Below are 17,019 nucleotides of genomic sequence, written 5' to 3' on the forward strand. Positions count from 1 at the left end.
GGCCCCAGTGGAATCGGGGCCAAAGGTTTAAAGAGCTTATGTTGCGGTTCCTCTCTGTTGATGTTGTCTAGTTTGATTTTCATGGAACTGTCTGCTTTTGGTGACTTCTTTGTATGGCTTTAAGTGGACAAGAAAAGCCTGGGGGAGGGTTAGAGGACTTGGAAATCTGGGTAGAGCTGTTGGGTCTCTGGACTGCAGAGACAGCGGTGGAAAATCTGACCCTCGTAGGTCGGCAGGGTTGAATCCAACCTTGCATCTCGTGCCTGCCCGTGTCTCCTCTGTCGTATGACCTTCCCCTGACCTCCAGCACTCTGAACCCACGGAAAGGCCTGGTGTGTCCTTGGTCTAAACTCGCGCTTGGCATTGGTCAGAGCGCCCCGAGGAGCCGTTTACCACGTTGGATAATGCAGGAGCTTTTCCTGGAGCCCGATCGACTTCGTATGGGGAGGGGGAGAGTGGGTAATAACCTGGATGACTCAGCCAAAAAGATCATATCCTTTTACCTCAGATCTATTGCTGCAGCTGCCCGAGTCGGGTGAGCAGTGGCTAGGCGGAGCTGGTCATCGCAGGGGGGCCCGGCTGCGGCCGCGCCCCGCCGGGCCTGGAGGGAAGGCGTGTCCTCTCCCCGGGCGCCCAGTCTGCCGCGTGGGCTGTTTTCACCTAGGCAGAGTGGGCTTGTCGCGTCGGTGGGAACTTCTGCTGGAGGAAGAGAATAGCGAGTCCCTCGGTGAGACCCGTGTCTGTCGCGGGTGGTGGCTGAACGGCAGGAGATCCTGGCCCTTTGGACAGAGCAGACTCTCAGAGGAAGGAGGGTTCAAACCATTCCTCTGTACAGAGCCAACAGAAATGACACTTGCAGGTGGCTGTCTGCAAGAACCACTGAAAGAAGGAAGACGGAATGAGACCTCACATGGCGTTTCCAGGCGTGGCTGCTGAGCGGCTGGGGCCTGCAGCGCCGCCAGCCCCGCGGGACTCTCCGCGCCCCTCGTCCAGGCGCGCTCGAGCGGGCCGCGCCGCCCGGCAGGTGTCGAAGACCAGGAGAGACAGGCGGCTCTGCAGGGGCTGGGGGACAGCCTCGCAGCAGTCAGCTGCCTGCTGGGAAGGGAGTCCTTTCGTGAAGCCTTGAACCGGGCTGCCACCGAGCCCGGCTTTTACCTGCCAGGGGCTGCCGCATTCCGATGAAGGTAGATATTTCCCTGCCTGCAGTTTTTAATGAAGCTTCCAAAGGCCAGCTTCCGGGCACCTGGTTTCGGGGGAGAAGGAAGGAAGTGAACGTGCGCTGCGCACCGTGCTTGTGCAAGCCTTCTGTCACTTGGCTCTCAGGCCTGACTGTGAGATGAGCACCGGCCTGCCCGTTTTCACAGATAAGGAGAGCAAGGCTCGGGGACATAATTATTGCAGTGACACAAGAGCTTAGTACGTGGCGGAACTCAGATTCAAACCCCGGTGAGGACACACAGAAACCACCCAGGGGAGGACACGCAGAAACCCGGCTCTCTCTCTTTGGCTTCAATGCCTTCCAGTGGATTCGTGGATGCCAGGTGGTGGGTCTGAAGGTCTCACCAGCATCCTTTCTGCTGCATTTCTTTACCTACACTTGCGGGTCGAGGGTCCTAAGGGCCCCCGAAGGCCTTCGCTCTGGAGCCACAATGCTGGCAGCAGCTGGTCCTGCAAGACGGCTTTGGGTCTCTGAGACTGAAAGGCAGGCCGCACCTCATTTAACTCCATGGCCACCATCCAGATGGCCCCGCAGTCAAGAAGTGGGCTGCTTTCCACGCCTTTTCTGTACACATGCTTTGTTCTCCCTTTTTGTCTTTGCCCATCCTCTTCCTCCAAATATCACAAAACACTGTTTCAGCCTGAGGTTTCAATTAGGTTCTGGCGCGATGAGCTCCCGCCGCCGTTTGTGGGGCCGCGGCAAGAGCACGGCTCCCGTGCTTCCTGTGGGGGGAGCCCGGCCGCTGAGTTCCCTTTTCATGCCTCCACAAGGGAGCCTCCGCTTCTCATGTGTCCAAATCCTTATTTGTCTTCGGGAAGTGAAAGGCTTGCGTTTGATTGTGACTGGGATGGACCGACGTCTTTTCAAGTCCGTGGAGGAATGAAAGCCAAGCCTACGCCGAGGGATTAAGCCCCGGCATTCAGCGGGCTTGAATGTGAGGGCTGCGTTCGTTTGGTAAATAGTGGTGGAGGGTCCCACCCTGCCTTTTTCTCCTGGTGGTTGTGCATATTTGGACGGGGCGTGTTCTGCCTGCAGAGAGGGCAAGAAAAAAGTCTGTCAGCAAATAACTAGGACCTGAACGGGACAAACGAGGCTGGTGGGTGAGTCCCTTCAGGGTCACAGTGTCCATCTCAAGGTAGAAACGATCCCTTCCCACACTTGCCGGGTCAGTTCCATGGGCCACCATTCAGGAATAAAGTCACCAAGCCAGCCGTGGGGAGAGCCTTCTTGGTCCCCGGCTCTCATGCAGTCTCCCGGAGAAGGCAGGCGTCTAGCTGGTGGGAGCAGCCGCTGGCTGGGGTCCTTTGTGTCTGTCCCTCTGCTTGTGCAAGTGGCCCCTTGGCTGTCTGGCTGGCTGTTTATTTTGTTTGGAAAGCTCCTGGCTGTCTGGGTTTGTGTCTATTCATCCCCCTCCCTCCGCACAGAGGCATGCAAATGAGTTTGTTAATTCAATCACGGGATCGATGCAGCTGTTTTTCAGTGTGCCCAGCGCTGTCCTAGGCGCAGCAGGAGGGCGTGCAAGGAGCCGCGTGGGGTCTTTATCTGTGACCTTGAGGGGCTCTGGTGCCTGTCTCGGCCTCCTGTTCGTTCTTGTCTGTGGCGCTAGGAGGGCAGACTAGCTGCTTCCTAGCAGGGCTCCTCCTGCTCGGAGGTTCTCTGATTGAGGTCATGGGAGGCGGAAAGCTAAAAATAAGACCCGCTGTGATTAAGAATACAAATGAGTTATGTAGAAAAATGTGTCCTTTGCTTGTATGCAGAGTAAAGTCGCTAGCAAATAAAGATAAAGGATGTCCAGTCAAATTTGAATTTCAGATAAACAAATAATTTTTTTTCATGTAAGTATTTAGCGTACGTCCCATATGACACATTGGAAAAATTTAACTGGGCATCCTGCACTTTATCTGGCAGCCCTGATTCAGAAAGATCACGAGCACGGTGGCCTTAAAGAAGGGCCCGCTCTCTAGGCTGTCTCTCCAGCCACACTGGCCTTCTTTCCACTCCTCCTGCCGCAGGGCCTTTGCACAGCCTGGTACCACTACTTGGGATGGCCTCCTCTCCATCCCCTCTCTCATAAAACTGGTTCATCCTTCAGATTTCAGTCCCAACGTTCCTTCCTCACTGAAGCCTCTCCTGACGCCCTGGACAGAGTCGGTTTCTCTGTCCCACATTCCCTGGCAGTGCTTGTCACGACCTGTGACAAGCACTGCCTTCATAGTGCTTGTCACAGCTCATGCACTCGTGTATTTCACAGCCATGTGCCGACGGCAGGGCCTGTGTAGGTAGATTGGAAGGTCAAGGACACTCTGGATAGGTGAACAAAAGAAATAGCGCTGCGGAGGTGAGGACAGCCACGGGGCGCTTCCGGACAGGCCGGCCAGCAGCTGAGCAGGTGGTCAGCAAAAGACCTGCCTGGAGAGGACGGCTGTCTTGAAGCCCGTCTTCGGGGCTGGACAGAGACGTTCTGAGGAGACCGAGGAGCTCGGGGTGGCTGTGAGGAGAGTGGTGCTGCAGTGGAAGTCATCCTTGGTGGGGTGGGGAGGCTATTAAGCCCCAGAACAGGGAGCTGAGTCCAAGGCTGGCTGGACTTGTTTGAAGTTTGAAGTTCAACTCTGTAAAGTTTTCCCCTGAATTCTGAGAATCTGTCATACTAAAAAATTCTCCTGAAGCCGTCAAAACTTTCTTCCTGCCGAAACCTTCTTTTTCTAGCGTCTCACCACGTCGGCTCTCAAATGTTTAGAAGAAGGAGAGCGCCTCTTCTGGACCCACTGCTGGGTTTTAGGCACGTGGGTTTGCTGGGTCCGCCCACACACCCGTGCCGTGAGTTTTGCCACCTCCTGGGCCAGCTCATGTTGTGTCCCTGTCTCTGCTGACTGCTTTGACCCGGTGCCAACAGACTCTGGAAGATACACGTGTGCATACACAGATGGACATGAACACACACACATACACACGTGTAAATCAGTACCGCTCTATCGTGCATACGTGCACACATGCAGCATACATAGTGCACACATGTAAACACGCCCACATGTGCACACGTGCTCACACACATTTACACGCATTGCTTACTGTGATAATAGCAGGAGATGAGAGGTCAAGCCGCCGTCCTTCGGGTCTCACCTGCAAAGGGGGCACCGTTTCCTCAGCCTCTGAGTTTCTCTGGCCTCAGAGACCTTCACTTTACACAGCAGTTTCTACCAGCCTCCCCTTCCACAGCTTCCTTCTCAGCCTCAGTCCTTAAGAAGAAAAACCCCAGCCACATCGTCTTTCTGGAGGATGTGTAAATGTTCCGTATTTTAACATGTCCGTATCCGCTCAGATGGACATATATTTTCCCATCAGAGACTGGTTATGACCTCCCGCTTCCCTTGAAGCTGTCAAGCTGCTTTCCTGACAGTTGGCCAAGCTGGCTTGCTCCTGGCAGGACCCCTTTCAAACTTTTTTTTTTTTATTAAATGTAACATTTTAGATGCAGCACCACATGTCACACAGCTTGAAGAGTTTTGAACAGCATGGCGGGGTTTTTTTTATTTCCATCACGGTATTTGTTTTCAGTCACTTTTTCCAGCTTTGGATTTACTATGACATGAGAGAAAAAGAACACATTGCAGAAAAATTGGTTGGGTAACTTGGATGAAGTTGGCTTAGCCAATTCCCATGGAACTCGGCGTCTAGGAACATTCTCCAAACAGGAAGCTACTGCCATTGCATGTTCTGGAAAAGTACAAAGAAGGCAAGCCGTGGTGCTTCACAGAGCTCCAGACAAACACGTGTTCATCCTTTCTACCAGAACGATGGCTGTGCACGCCCCGCGCTGCTGACCTCCGTCTGCAGCCTTGTCTCACATCTCCTCCCCGCCATGCCCATCCCGGGGGATGCCCCGCACCCCTCCAAGGCGCCGTGTGTGGTGGTGAGCAGGTCACTCAGCTGGCCCGAGCCCCAGTGCCCTCGTCCTCCACAGGGGAGGGCGAGATGAGTTCATGTGTATAGAGTCTGGCACACAGTAGGTGCTCAGTCAACAGGAGACATAAAACTTGTAAGAGGCAGGAAGATGCACATGCAGATACTCAAGAAAGAGAAGTTCCTTCTCTCTCTCTGTTGCCCGCACAGCCTGGGCCGTGCCCACCTGCTCGGAAGGGGCTTCCTCCCCGCATGGCGCCTTGCTGCCTGCAGTCTCAGCTGGCTGGCTTGCACGTCTGAAGCTCAGATCTTTTCATCAGTTAGCTGGACGCCATTCTGTGTGTCCGCTTTGGCAGCAGTGCCTTCCCTGGGTGTCAGCTAGCGGTCTGGCTGCTGGGGCGGTCTCCTCTCCCCACCCTGGTCAGGAGCACCAGTCAGAGCAGGGGTTCTCAGAGGGTGGTTCCTGGGCCGGCAGCGTTGGCGTCACCTGGGAGCCCGTTAGCAATGCAGATTCTGGGGCTCCACCCCAGATCTAATGAGTCAGAACGTCTAGGGGCCGAGTCCATCAGTCTGTGTTTTAAGGAGACCTCGGGGTGATTGTGAGGGCACCACGGTTTGCGGGCCACTACGGGGAAGTGTTACCCATTAGAAACGTGTGTGTGTGTGAGCAGCACTAAGAGGAATTTAACATCTATGGAACATTGAGCCGATGATTTTTTAGGATTTGAAAAAGACATTTTGGGTACTGTTTCCAATCCAGATCTCCAAGCCTGATAAAGACTGTCAGCTAAGTGAGATTCGGTAGGGCACCCTGCACGTGGGCTTCTGAAGTCTGAGTCAGTCGTGGTGAGGGGTGGGTGGAAGGTGAGGACAGTGCGTGATTGCTAAGCTGACACACTTGCACTGAAGTTTCGATCACGGAACGCACCCCTAGACAATCTCCTTCTCAGGACAAGAATGCCAAGGACCACATAGCCTCGCCCTCTTCTCCTCTGACTTTTTCAGAGCAGCTCTCTGATTCCAGAGACGATCTGGGCTCTTAGCAGCATTCTCCTCATCTTATTTCCCATAACTTTGTCCTGGAAAATGCAGTCTGGGGAAGGCAGTTTCGGTGGTAATCATCTGTGTCTCGTGCAGGAGCCTGGAGTCCAGCGCAGGCGGCTCAGCCCTCGGTCACAGACAGGAGGGCCCGCCTCCGCCTGGCTCTGGCCGCCCGGACCGCTCACCCCGCGCAGCGCTGCAGACTCCGTGCCCGTCGCTGGGGCGGTGAGCAGACCCCTTTTCATTGAACTGAAACCCTGTCTGCGCAGCTAAGGCATCGCGTCCACGTCGCCCAGCAGCACGTGCCGGGTGAGCGCCCTGCCCCGGCCGAGCTCTGTAAGCTGCGTTTACCAGGCGCTTTCCTTGAGCAGGGACGTCGCTCTCCCACCCCCAGCGCGGAGCCTGAGCCTGGGAAACAGGGCTTCGTGTGAACCTTGGAGTGAACTTGGGACATGCGTGTGGATCCGAGACTGAGCGCAGGTGTCCTCCGTTCTCCGGGAACTGCCTCACGTGTTCACTCCCAGCATCGCTCTCCTCTCTTCTCACCTGGGACCTTCCCCGACTTACATGCGGCGGGAGGAAGTGTCTCTTGAACCGCATTTCCTGCCACGCTGGGGAGCCCCTTCCTCTCGCCTCCTAAGAGCTCACGCACACCCAGGTAGCGGCAGAGCTGGCTGCAGTCTAGAAGCTTCGGCGGCACGTTGCTTTCTTGGAAAACAACAGTTTGCTCTCCCACGTATGCCGAGTTCCTGAAAGACAGCGAGGAGTTCTGTGTCCACTTTGAACGGAGGTGGCAGGGGCCCGCCGGCCGTCGAGTCAGGGCATCGTCCTGGCTTAGGGCAGCCTCCAAGTTGCTGCTTCTGAGGCAGAGATTTGTGCCCGGTGTTTCTCGGGGAGCGAATCTGCAACAGCACCTGAGGGGGTGGGAGGTGCCGGACCGAGATGCTCTGTGCTGGGGTCGCCCTGCAGAGGTGCCCCAAACTGAGACGGGATGGGGCTCTGTACAACCACAGGGACCGGGCATCGGACAGGGGCCAGCCCCGGGAAGGAGGCCGGGGAGGCGGCTCCCTGAGGCTGGGGCAAGTCCCAGAAGGACACGGCTGTGAGCTGCCAGCTGCTGGGAGAATCCGGGCTGGGGCTGGGATGGTGACGGTTGATCTGAGCGCCACCCTGTAGCCCCCGGCACCTGCACTGGCGTTGCTTTTCTTTTCCTGAAATCCTTTTCTTTCTGTGTTGTTGATAAACGCCTTTTTGTTTTCCGCTTGTCTGCCCTTCCAGGTACTTCACACTAGTCCAGCCCAAGCCCCTCCAACTGGTGTTGCTCTTCTTTGAGTAACGTCGCATCTCAGTATCTTGAAATCTCAATATCCTAACGTTTGTTGGGTGTTCTTCCATTTCATTTTCTTGGAGCAATCTCTCCTGGGACCTCTGACCTGCTCCGGTCTTTCCCTGCTGCGCGTCTGTCCTGGGCATTCTCTTTGCTTCTCTTTGGGGTTAGAGCTTCTGTTTCCTGGGTCCCACACCTCCTACTCCCTTGGTTTATCCCCTCACTGAGGTAGAACGTGCTCCAGTAAGGGCACGTGAGAGGTAAACTGTGTGAGAACTGAATTTCTGAAGACGCCTTTACCGCTTCCCGGGGACTGATAGTTTGACCAGATACAGAATTCTAGTCACGGATGCAGAATTCCAGAAATTCCTTCCCCTCGAAAATCATGAGGCTTTGCGTAGTTACCCCCTAGCTTTCGAAGTTGTCGCTGGGAAATCCAGCACCGTCTTATGTCCTGGTTTGCTTCCTCTCTGGTGGCCTGTTGTCCTTTCTTTGTGTCCTCATTTCACAGTCCTGTTCCTTGGCGTGGTTCACTGCTGTCCGTTCGCTGGCGGGCGCTGCTCCTACAGGTCTGGCCTGTAGGCCAAGGGTACAGGGCCTTGACCAGCGTACAGCCAGGTCACTTCTCAAGGCTGTGTTTGCAGTGAGCAACCTTGAAGGACGGGATGCATCTCCAACCAGGACGAAGAACAAGGTTTCTTACCACTCCCCGTGCGAGCAGGGGTTCCGCGTGCTCAGGCGTGCGTGCGTGCCGTCCAGGCTTCCGCGGCTTGTCCCCACGGGACCCGGGGCAGGCGAGCCGGCGCACACATGCTGACTCTTCCGTGAGTGGGAGGGTCCTTTCTCGCTGACTCGGGAGTCTGGTATCCGCCGTCTGTGTCCGTGAGACAGTAGCAGGCTAACTTACTGATTGTAAGTGGGGCGAACTCCAACCCCACCCTGACAGCCTGGTCTGGGCGCTTGGTGGGCTCCTGCAATCTGGAGACAGAAGTTTTCTTGAGTTTATTTGATGATTTCCTGGGGCTCTGGGAAGCTAACTTCTGCTACCTCTTTTTTCTTTTTAAACAACAGCTTTATTGAGATAAAGCTCACATACCATAAAAGCCACCAAGTTAAAGAGTACAATTCAGTGGGTTTTAGGTTATTTAGAGAGTCGTGCAGCCACCACCACCATTTAACTTTGGAGCATTTTCATCACCCCGAGAAGGAAGTCCACGCCCATCAGCAGTCGCTCCTCGTTCTCTCCTCGCTCCAGCCCTGGCCACGCTGATCTGCCTTCTCCCTCTGTGCCTAGGCAGATTGCCTGTCCTGGGTATTTCCTACGGATGTCACTGTACAGCATGTGACCTTCTGTGGCTGGCTTCTTTCACTGGGCGTAGTGTTTTCAGGGTCCACCCATGCTGTACGTAGCTTGTATCAGTGTTTCATTCCCTCCTATCGTCAAATAATATTTCGTGTATGGAGAGACCACATTCATTCCTCCCTCCATCAGCTGAAGGACATCTGGATTATTTCCACTTTTTAGAAATTATGAAGAACGCTGCTATGAATTTTCGTGTACAAGTTCCCGTGAAGACGCACGTCTTCATTTCTCACGGGCATAAACCTGGAGGTGGGGCTGTTGTGGCGCACGATGCTGACGCTTGTGGCCCTGGGACCACGCGGAGCAGAGCGGGGTGGCTGTGGGGGTGGGGCGGGCATCAGGGAGCAGCAGAGCTCGGAGGAAGGCGCGTGGAGAAGGAGTGCCCGTGCAACCTCGTCCCGCTCCTCCAGCCTGCCCTCTTCCCCTGCAAAGAGAAAGCCATGACAAGCTCTGCTCAGAGAAGAGGCTCCTGGCGTCAGAATTGTAATTCTATTCAAGGAAAAAGGAAAGGAATGAGGTGACTATCCATGAAAACCTTAACCTGAAGCCCTGAAAGTGGACTTAGGCTGAGTTCCTCAGTGCCGGAGGGGTGTCGCCGGGGCCTAGAGAAGCCGGGCTGCAGGTAATGCTGTGAGAAGCTCCAGGCTGAGCGTTGCTCAGGCAGTTCTGTGAGGTGGCCACTTGTCCCCAGGTGCCGGTTTCTCCTAAGGTCCCCGTCTTCCCTGCTGCAGGTCTGAGAAGGCAGGGACGCTGTCTCAGCCGCGCAGACAGAGGGTCAGGCGAGCGGCCGGTCTGGCCCACCAGGAGGAGAAGCCCAGACGCCAGGCCGCTCCTCTGGGTCCTCCGTGCAGCCGGCGGAAGGTCCTGCCGCGGTTGTCGCACGCTCGCCCTGAGTTTCTGTTGTCGCTGTTGTTCTCAGGATGTCTGGTGGCAGATACTGAGAGCTAAGCTCGTGGCCGCCAGTGAGGGCACCCCAAAGGATAGAGGTCGTTGGGGAGAAGCCCACAGAAGTGAGAACTCAGAGCCCTGGCCCCCGCGAGGCTGCCTTCCAGACACTTTTATTACATAAAATGCGACACACCTGCACCTGGATAGCTTGTTGTCACTTCAGAAAGCAAGGAGGTGGGAGGCAGGAAGTGGGGTCCGGATAGACGGATGACATGAGAAAGCAAGTTGTCGCGGACTAGCTTTACCCCCAACCTGTCCTTACTGCCTTGGGCCTGCTGTGTGTGTGTGTGTGTGTGTGTGTGTGTGTGTGTGTGTGTGTTTAATCTATAAATTGCCGGTTAGGTTTTAGGATCCCCAAAGGTGCTTATGTCTTTGATTTTTCCAACATCACCTCTTATGTCTTTTGGGCAGCGAGGGTAGAAAACCAAATCTCTCGACTTCCCCAACAGAGCTCGGAGGACAGAGAAGATTCAATCTTCCCCAAACCGTGTGGGCCCAGAGGTTGCCCGTGAGTTCCTGTTAGCGGTTTGCAAGCTTTGGAGCAGAAGGAAGTTCATTGCTATGACAGTCAGGCAGCCACGCTGGGGAAAATATGATGTATTGTGTTGTGTAGGAAAAAGCCAGTATCATCCAATGCAGTAATCAGATTTTCAGACAAAGGCCTGACCCTGGAACATGCTGTCTGTGGCTGAGCAGAGCGTCAGTCTCGTCTCCAAAAACAGTTAAAACCAATGTGTGCTTGGCTCGTCTTTCTCCCTTGGATGTGGAAATCTATCTTGTCTGAAAAATTTTCTCATTCTTACTTTGGAGGCAGCTAGATTGCTCTGAAGATACTAGTTGTAGCGGTAGTTAACTTAGCATTTACTGAGCGCTGACTGTGTGCCAGGCTCTGTGTGAAATAACAGAAATGTAAAGAAAGACTCTGAGGTGGGAGGATCTGTCTAGTGGGGGGAAAGGAGAGAAAGGCAAAAACGAAAACCAAAGCAGACAACCCCAAAGGCCAGTTTTCGTTCACTGACCCCTCGGGGGTTTCCTGAGCATTTGCTCTGTGCCCTGCTCTCTACCGAGTGCTGGAGACACAGAAGTGAATGAGCCAGATGCAGCCCTGTGGTCCCTCAAAGCCATGCTTCAGAGTGAGTCTGGTTAACCTTATGGTAGAGGAGGTGGAATCAGCCTGTGATGGGTGGACATATGGGGGAGATCAGGATCCACGGAGGGCTTCCTGGAGGGGGTGACCCGGGGACAGCAGCAAAGCAGACACAGGTGCTCGCCAAGCGAGGCAAAGCCAGAGGAACAGCCAAGCAACGGCTGGGCAAAGGAAGTGCGGGGCCGGGGACAGAACACGGATTTAAGGAGGGACAGCAGGAAATGAGACCATAAAGGCAGGTGAGGTTCAGCTCTTGAAAGATGTTTTCTCCCTTGCTGAGGACTTTGGACTTCAACCCAAGGGGACAGGGAAACCACTTAAATATCTAATAAGGAAGGAATTATTACAGGAAACTCCATCCGTGTGCAAGGGCATAAAATGACATAACCGCATAGGTTTTAAGCAATAAAAAAGTGGAGCATAAGACTGGGATTGCTGACTTACACGGTGCAGTTGTGACTGCGCTGAAGTGTGGGGGGAGGTCCAGGAGCAGAGTCCATTATTTGCATTGTGAGAGTCTTTAAGATTTCCTGCACCATATTCTCTCAGCATCGAGTCTCTGCCACGTGCCAGTAAGTCAGGATACAATCCCGTCTCTCTACCATCAAATACAGAAAGAGCCAATAATTCTCATGCAAATTTAAAAGGTGTGTGACGACGAAATGTCCGGAGTCGGCAAGCCCATAAAGCCAGAAAATGGGTTGGTGGCTGCCAGAGTCTGGCGGGAGAGGAAGGGAAGTGGCAGCTAATGGGCCCAGCAGTTCCTCTACGGGGTGGATGGAGATGTTCTGGAGTTAGTTCGTGAGGAGGGCTGCACAGCACTGTGAGCGTACCAGAAGCCGCTGACCTGCACACTCCGGCTGCAGTGGTGAGCTCCGTGTTGCAGGGATGCCGTCTCCGTGGAGGCTGCAGGGGAGCAAGGGAGAGGAGGGGCGCCGCTGACCGCTGTGTTCTGCTTAGTCAAGGGCAGCCGGAAGTGCGAGCTGAACTGCCAGGCGACGGGCTACCGCTTCTACGTGCGCCAAGCGGAGAAGGTCATCGACGGGACCCCGTGTGACCAGAACGGCACGGCCATCTGCGTGTCCGGCCAGTGCAAGGTGAGTGCCCCCGCACGGGGGCTGTCCGGAGCGGGTCCCGGGGCGTCTGACCCGTGACTGCCGACCGCACCGTTCGCCGGGCTGCGGTCCGCCACCTGCCCCAGCCCGCGGTCCCCTGGCCACTGGCCACCTGGAACCGTGAGCGCTGGGGGACGTGGGTAAGACGGGGAGATGGGGTGGCCTGGTCTGCTCCATGGTTTTGATCTTTGGGAGTTGCCCCATCTCACCCTGGCATTTCAGTTATTAAGTGACTTATGTTTACATCACATGCGTCGTAAGAAACTCAGCCATGTTTCCCTGTTGGATCTGGGGCTCCTTCCTTACCTCTGAAGTGGAGGTTATGGAAAGGGCACTGCTGGGTCCGTCAAGAAGTGTTGGCGTCGTCAGGGTGGCGTGTTAAGTGCGTAGCGAATTTTGTTGTCCCTCCCACCAGCCGGGGCGGGCTTCCAAATGAGAGTCGCCCAGCACCTGGGTAGCGAAGCCGTACTTTCAAGAGGGAGGCTGCAGCCTCCCCTGCACGTGTGAAGTCTGTCCTAGGACCTCCCCGCCCTGCATTCTGCAAACGTGCTGGGCTTCAGAGAGCCCTCGTGGGTGCTAGCCGTTGACAGAAAGCACCATTTGGTTAAAAGCAGGCGCGTCCGAGGAGGTGGCACCAGCTCCGCAGCCACGTTAACTGGGGTCTGGAAGTCCACCCCGCTCTCCTCTGTAAATGCAAGAGTGGAGCTGTGACGCCAGCAGGTGAGTAACTCTTGGGAGCCCAGATGAAGATTCTATCTTGACAGTCAGTCGCTGGCAGGACTGACTTTCTTCGAAGGAAGAGCTCTTTGGCCACCACGCCTGGAATCCCTGTCACACTCTGGATGTGAAGGGCCACAGTGTTCAGTGTTGGGGATTTTCAAGTGTGACTGACGAGCTCCACCTCCCCTCTCCCAGCCTTTTTCTTAATGAGGTTTTAAACCAGATACAAAATAGTGTATCAAAGCAGCATGGTTTTTCACGGATTGTGCATAAAATTGAGGAAGGAAAACACTGTCATTTGATATCTGACGCATGTGAGGTGTCTCTGGACGGGCAGGAAACCCTTGAAGCATCGGGATGCGGGTCGGAAGAGGCAGGGAGCGTGCGGGGAAGCAGGCTGGAGCTGACCTGTCTGGCCTTCGATTTCCGCTCCTCTGGAAGAAACCGCTGGGTTCCACACATGCCCTCTGTGCCTCGCCGTCCTCAGATGATGCCCGAGGGCGTTCTGTCGGAGTGTTTTTTGGTGTCCAGTCCCTGCTTCTAAACGTCACTGCGCCTGAAATGATGGCGCTTACAGCAGCCTAGCTGCTTCTTTCAGGTCCTGGATCAACTGTTTTGTTTCCTGGATTCAGGTGCACACATGCTGGGAGGTGGTACAGTGCGGTGGTTAAACACTCGTCCTCCTAAGTCACGCTGCTCGGGTTCAGATCCTGCCTCTTCCACGATTTACTGTGTGACCTGTGTACAAGGTGCATAACTCTCTGTGCCTCTGTATCACCCACACCACGAGGAGGCTCGTCCCCACCTCCTGCGCTGCAGTGAAGAATCATGAGCTAATATACGTGGGGGCCTTACGATTCACTATGGCCTGGCCCTTAGTGAAGCACACTGGCTTTTCTCAGGGTTATGATGTGTATGTCCACACATGTCCTGTTGCATTTGAATTTTCTATGCAAAAGCATTTGCTTTCCTTTTTTTTCTGCTTTGCTTTTTTTTGCGGCAGATTGTAGATTTGTGGGATTCACATTCTCTTTGGAGACAGTGTTCCCCCACGGGGCGTGGCAGATTCCACGTAGGCAGGTCTGGGGAAACGCCTGAGTCGTCGGCTGCTCTAACCGGCTCCCATGTGATGCTGGTGTTGCTGGTCCATGGATCAGACCTTGAGTCGCAAAGTTTTAAAGGACGCTTTGGTTAAAATGCAGTTCCCAAAGAGCCAGAAACGTAAATACGAAGTGGTGAGGTGGCCGGGAAGGAAGGTGGAGTGTGGGCTCTCTCCACTGGGGGCCCTTGTCTTCTCAGTGTTGCATGAAGCGGCTCTAAGCTGATGCTATGAAAGAAAAACAAACACTCTTAAGGACACGGGTATGGATTCTCACTAGCTGATGGAAACCAGTGGTGGAGGACAGCGCAGGTGGAGGATGAGGCCTGCGGAAGGGCTGAGGCGGATGCTCCCCAGGCCGTGGGCGGAGGAACGGGGGTGTGACGTCCCAGGCACGGCTGTGGTGTTGCTTCGTGTTTGCTTCTGTGCATTTGCCCGAAACCCACTCGCTGGAGTTGTTGGCGCCTCTGACTCTCCCGTCCTCTTTAGAGCTTCAGTTTAAATAATCAGAAGTACATTTGCTTCCCAGGGTGAAGTTCTGTTTACTTTGCAGCTTTCAAAGTGCCCTTTTCTGAATATTTGATTGGAAGCCCAGAATTCAAATCGCTACCTCTGCATCTCGGGCCTGTGGCTGAGGGAGCTGTCACTCTCGGACAGGAGCGTCTGCATCTGAAATAGCTCCAGAAAGCCTCTGCTGGCCAGAGAGCTGAATGCAAACCCCGGCCCGCCACACGCATTAATGAAAAGTGACAAGGGCTAAATAAGAATATGAGCTAAACCCACGGAAGAGTAGCTGAGGGAGGAGGGCGTCCTGCCCACACCACGCCGCAGAAAGGCCCCAGCCCACCCAGGGCAGCTGGATGCCCTGTCCCAGCGCCCCGCGGAGCGCTCCCTGGCCCTCCTGCGTTCACCCTGCAGTGTTTTAGATCCAAGAGTTGGAAGAGGTGCGGGAAGAATGCGCAAGTCCTCAGGCGGGGGGTTGGAGAACGTGGGGTTTCCTCTCCAGCCCCCCAAGTCTTGCGTGGCTCTTCCTTTCTTGACAGGGAGTGAAGGATCCCAAAAGGTGGCTTCAGGCTATCTAGGAATCTGGGCTCTGCAGGGAAAGAGCTCCAGCTCTGACTTGTCCTAAAGCAAGAGAGTGCGCCTGGGGCCCGCAGCGACCCCGCCCCCTCATCTCCACCCCCACCCCCACATCACGCAGGGGCATCTGGCCAGCCTTCAGAGGAGCCTCTGACGCACTCGCAGCCCTGCCCAGGCACTGCCTTACTGGTGGGAACGGAACGGCATTTGTGTCTCATTAGCAGAGAGCACAGCAATCATTTCCAGTCATTAAAGCATCGTGTTCACAGTGCTGTGGTTTGTCTTACCCGCTCTCAGTCTTCAGCTGTCTAAAAACCTCGGAAGTTCCTTAGTTTGATAATGTGCACGTTATTTTTGCTCACAACTTAATGAAAATAGATGAAGCGCTGCCTTGAGCGCAGTAGGCACTGGAAAGAACAGTCCCCGGGCCAAGACCCATTAACAAACAGAACACAAAGTCCACCCTAGCTCCCCGGAGACCGGCCCTTCAGAGCCTCAGGCTTCCAGGCTTGAATCATCCTGGAAGAGTCAGAATCACCCCAGCACCTACCCTCCTCCCACCCAGGAGTCTCTGGTGGGGAAGAAACGGTCCTTGAGTGAGTGCCCTGCAGCACGAGGCTGATGCAAAGCCCCAGGGAGGAAGGCGCGGGAGCTGACGCGGGTGGCGCGGGGCCGCTCCCGAGGGCTGTGTACCACGGGCCAGGCGCTGCGCCGCACGCGGTCCCCACAGGACGCTGTCCGTAAGTCATTCGTCTTCACGGTAACTCAGTCAGGAGGAACTGCTGGTCCGCTCTGTACAGAGGGCTGTTGAGAGGATGAGATGAGCAAGTGCTCGCGGGCAGCTGGCTGTTAGCGCTGAGCGGGCAGGGCGAGCTGTTAACCAGAGCCGACAGCGCAGTTCACATGTGCTGGGCTGAGACTCCCACGCCTTAGCTGTCTCCCCTCTTCTGAGTCTGTTTTCCTCACTGCCTTTTTCCAGAACAGACTGTTGTTCTAAAACACACATCGAGCCATGCCTTTCTTCTGCTTAAATTCCATCGGTGGCTCCCCATTGCCTGCAGAGTAAAGTTAAGGCCTTTCACCATCTGTCTCCCACCCGGCCTGCCGGGGCCCCAGCGCCGGCTGGGCTGGGACATGTTGCTCCCTGACCCAGCAGGCCTGCAGGGCTGTGTCTTTGCAAGCATGTACACGCCGTCTGTCAGCCCCGGGAGCCGTCCCGTGTCACTCTTGGCCACCCAGTGGACTCTGCTCAAAAGCCACTGGCTGACCCCCCACTGGAGCACTGTGTCTGTTCTTCTGTTCCCGCTTCTTGGAACTGTTTGTTCCCATCACCCTGCTGACCACCCACCCAGGCCGGGAGCAATTCCAGGCACTTTGCTTTTGAATAGGTGCTTAAAATAAACGGGCAAAGGAACTGAGGTGCTTGGTGACTCAGTCTGTTGGATTTCAGCAAATGAAATTAGCCTTGAATCCAGCACAGAGCTTTCTCACGTGGGGCTGGCTGGGCAGCTGAGAGCTGATAATACAGGGACATGAGCCCTCTTGGCCACATCCCCAGAACCCGAGGCTTTGACGGTCAGGGAGAATTCCTGGCACCCCCAGGCTCCTGTCTCCCTCTTCGCGTGGTTCATGCTGCTCGCGCTGAATTTGCTGAGCCTGTGCGGGGCCAGGACAGGGAGAAGCTATCAGGTGTGAGAGCAGAGTGTCCCGCGGTGCCTTCCCCCGCCCCACCCCCCTCCCTCCTCGTCCCTGGTCTCCGTCACCTGCCACGCGGTCCCCACCGCCTGCCCTGGCCCCACGGGGGCTGCCACACCTCCTCTCCCCGCTGGGGCAGCGCTGGCCTCCATGGAACACAGCGGCAGACAGGTTCGTGTTTACTCCACAAGCTAAAGCAGGGTGGCTCTCTCCACACGCTGGGAGGTAAGCTCTGGACCAGCGCGTTGCCTGTCCGTGCAGGATGACTTCATGGGTGTGTCCATCTGTGGGCGCCTGCACGTCCCGGGCCGGAGCCCCGCCGTCCTCCTTCGTCAGCCGCCGCTGTGCTCCCCGAACCGATCAGC

At 55.5% G+C, this 17,019-nt stretch overlaps 1 protein-coding gene across 1 annotated transcript in view; it reads left to right on the top strand.

Annotated features, from left to right (window-relative positions):
• Positions 1–17,019, top strand: part of THSD4 (thrombospondin type 1 domain containing 4) — a 485,342-nt gene that overhangs the window by 202,200 nt on the left and 266,123 nt on the right. The window contains 1 exon segment of the mRNA XM_032469213.1: positions 11,906–12,042. Within this exon segment, the coding sequence (XP_032325104.1) occupies positions 11,906–12,042 (137 nt within the window).

Source organism: Camelus ferus, chromosome 27 (assembly GCF_009834535.1).
Source record: "Camelus ferus isolate YT-003-E chromosome 27, BCGSAC_Cfer_1.0, whole genome shotgun sequence".
NCBI classification, from domain to species: domain Eukaryota; kingdom Metazoa; phylum Chordata; class Mammalia; order Artiodactyla; family Camelidae; genus Camelus; species Camelus ferus.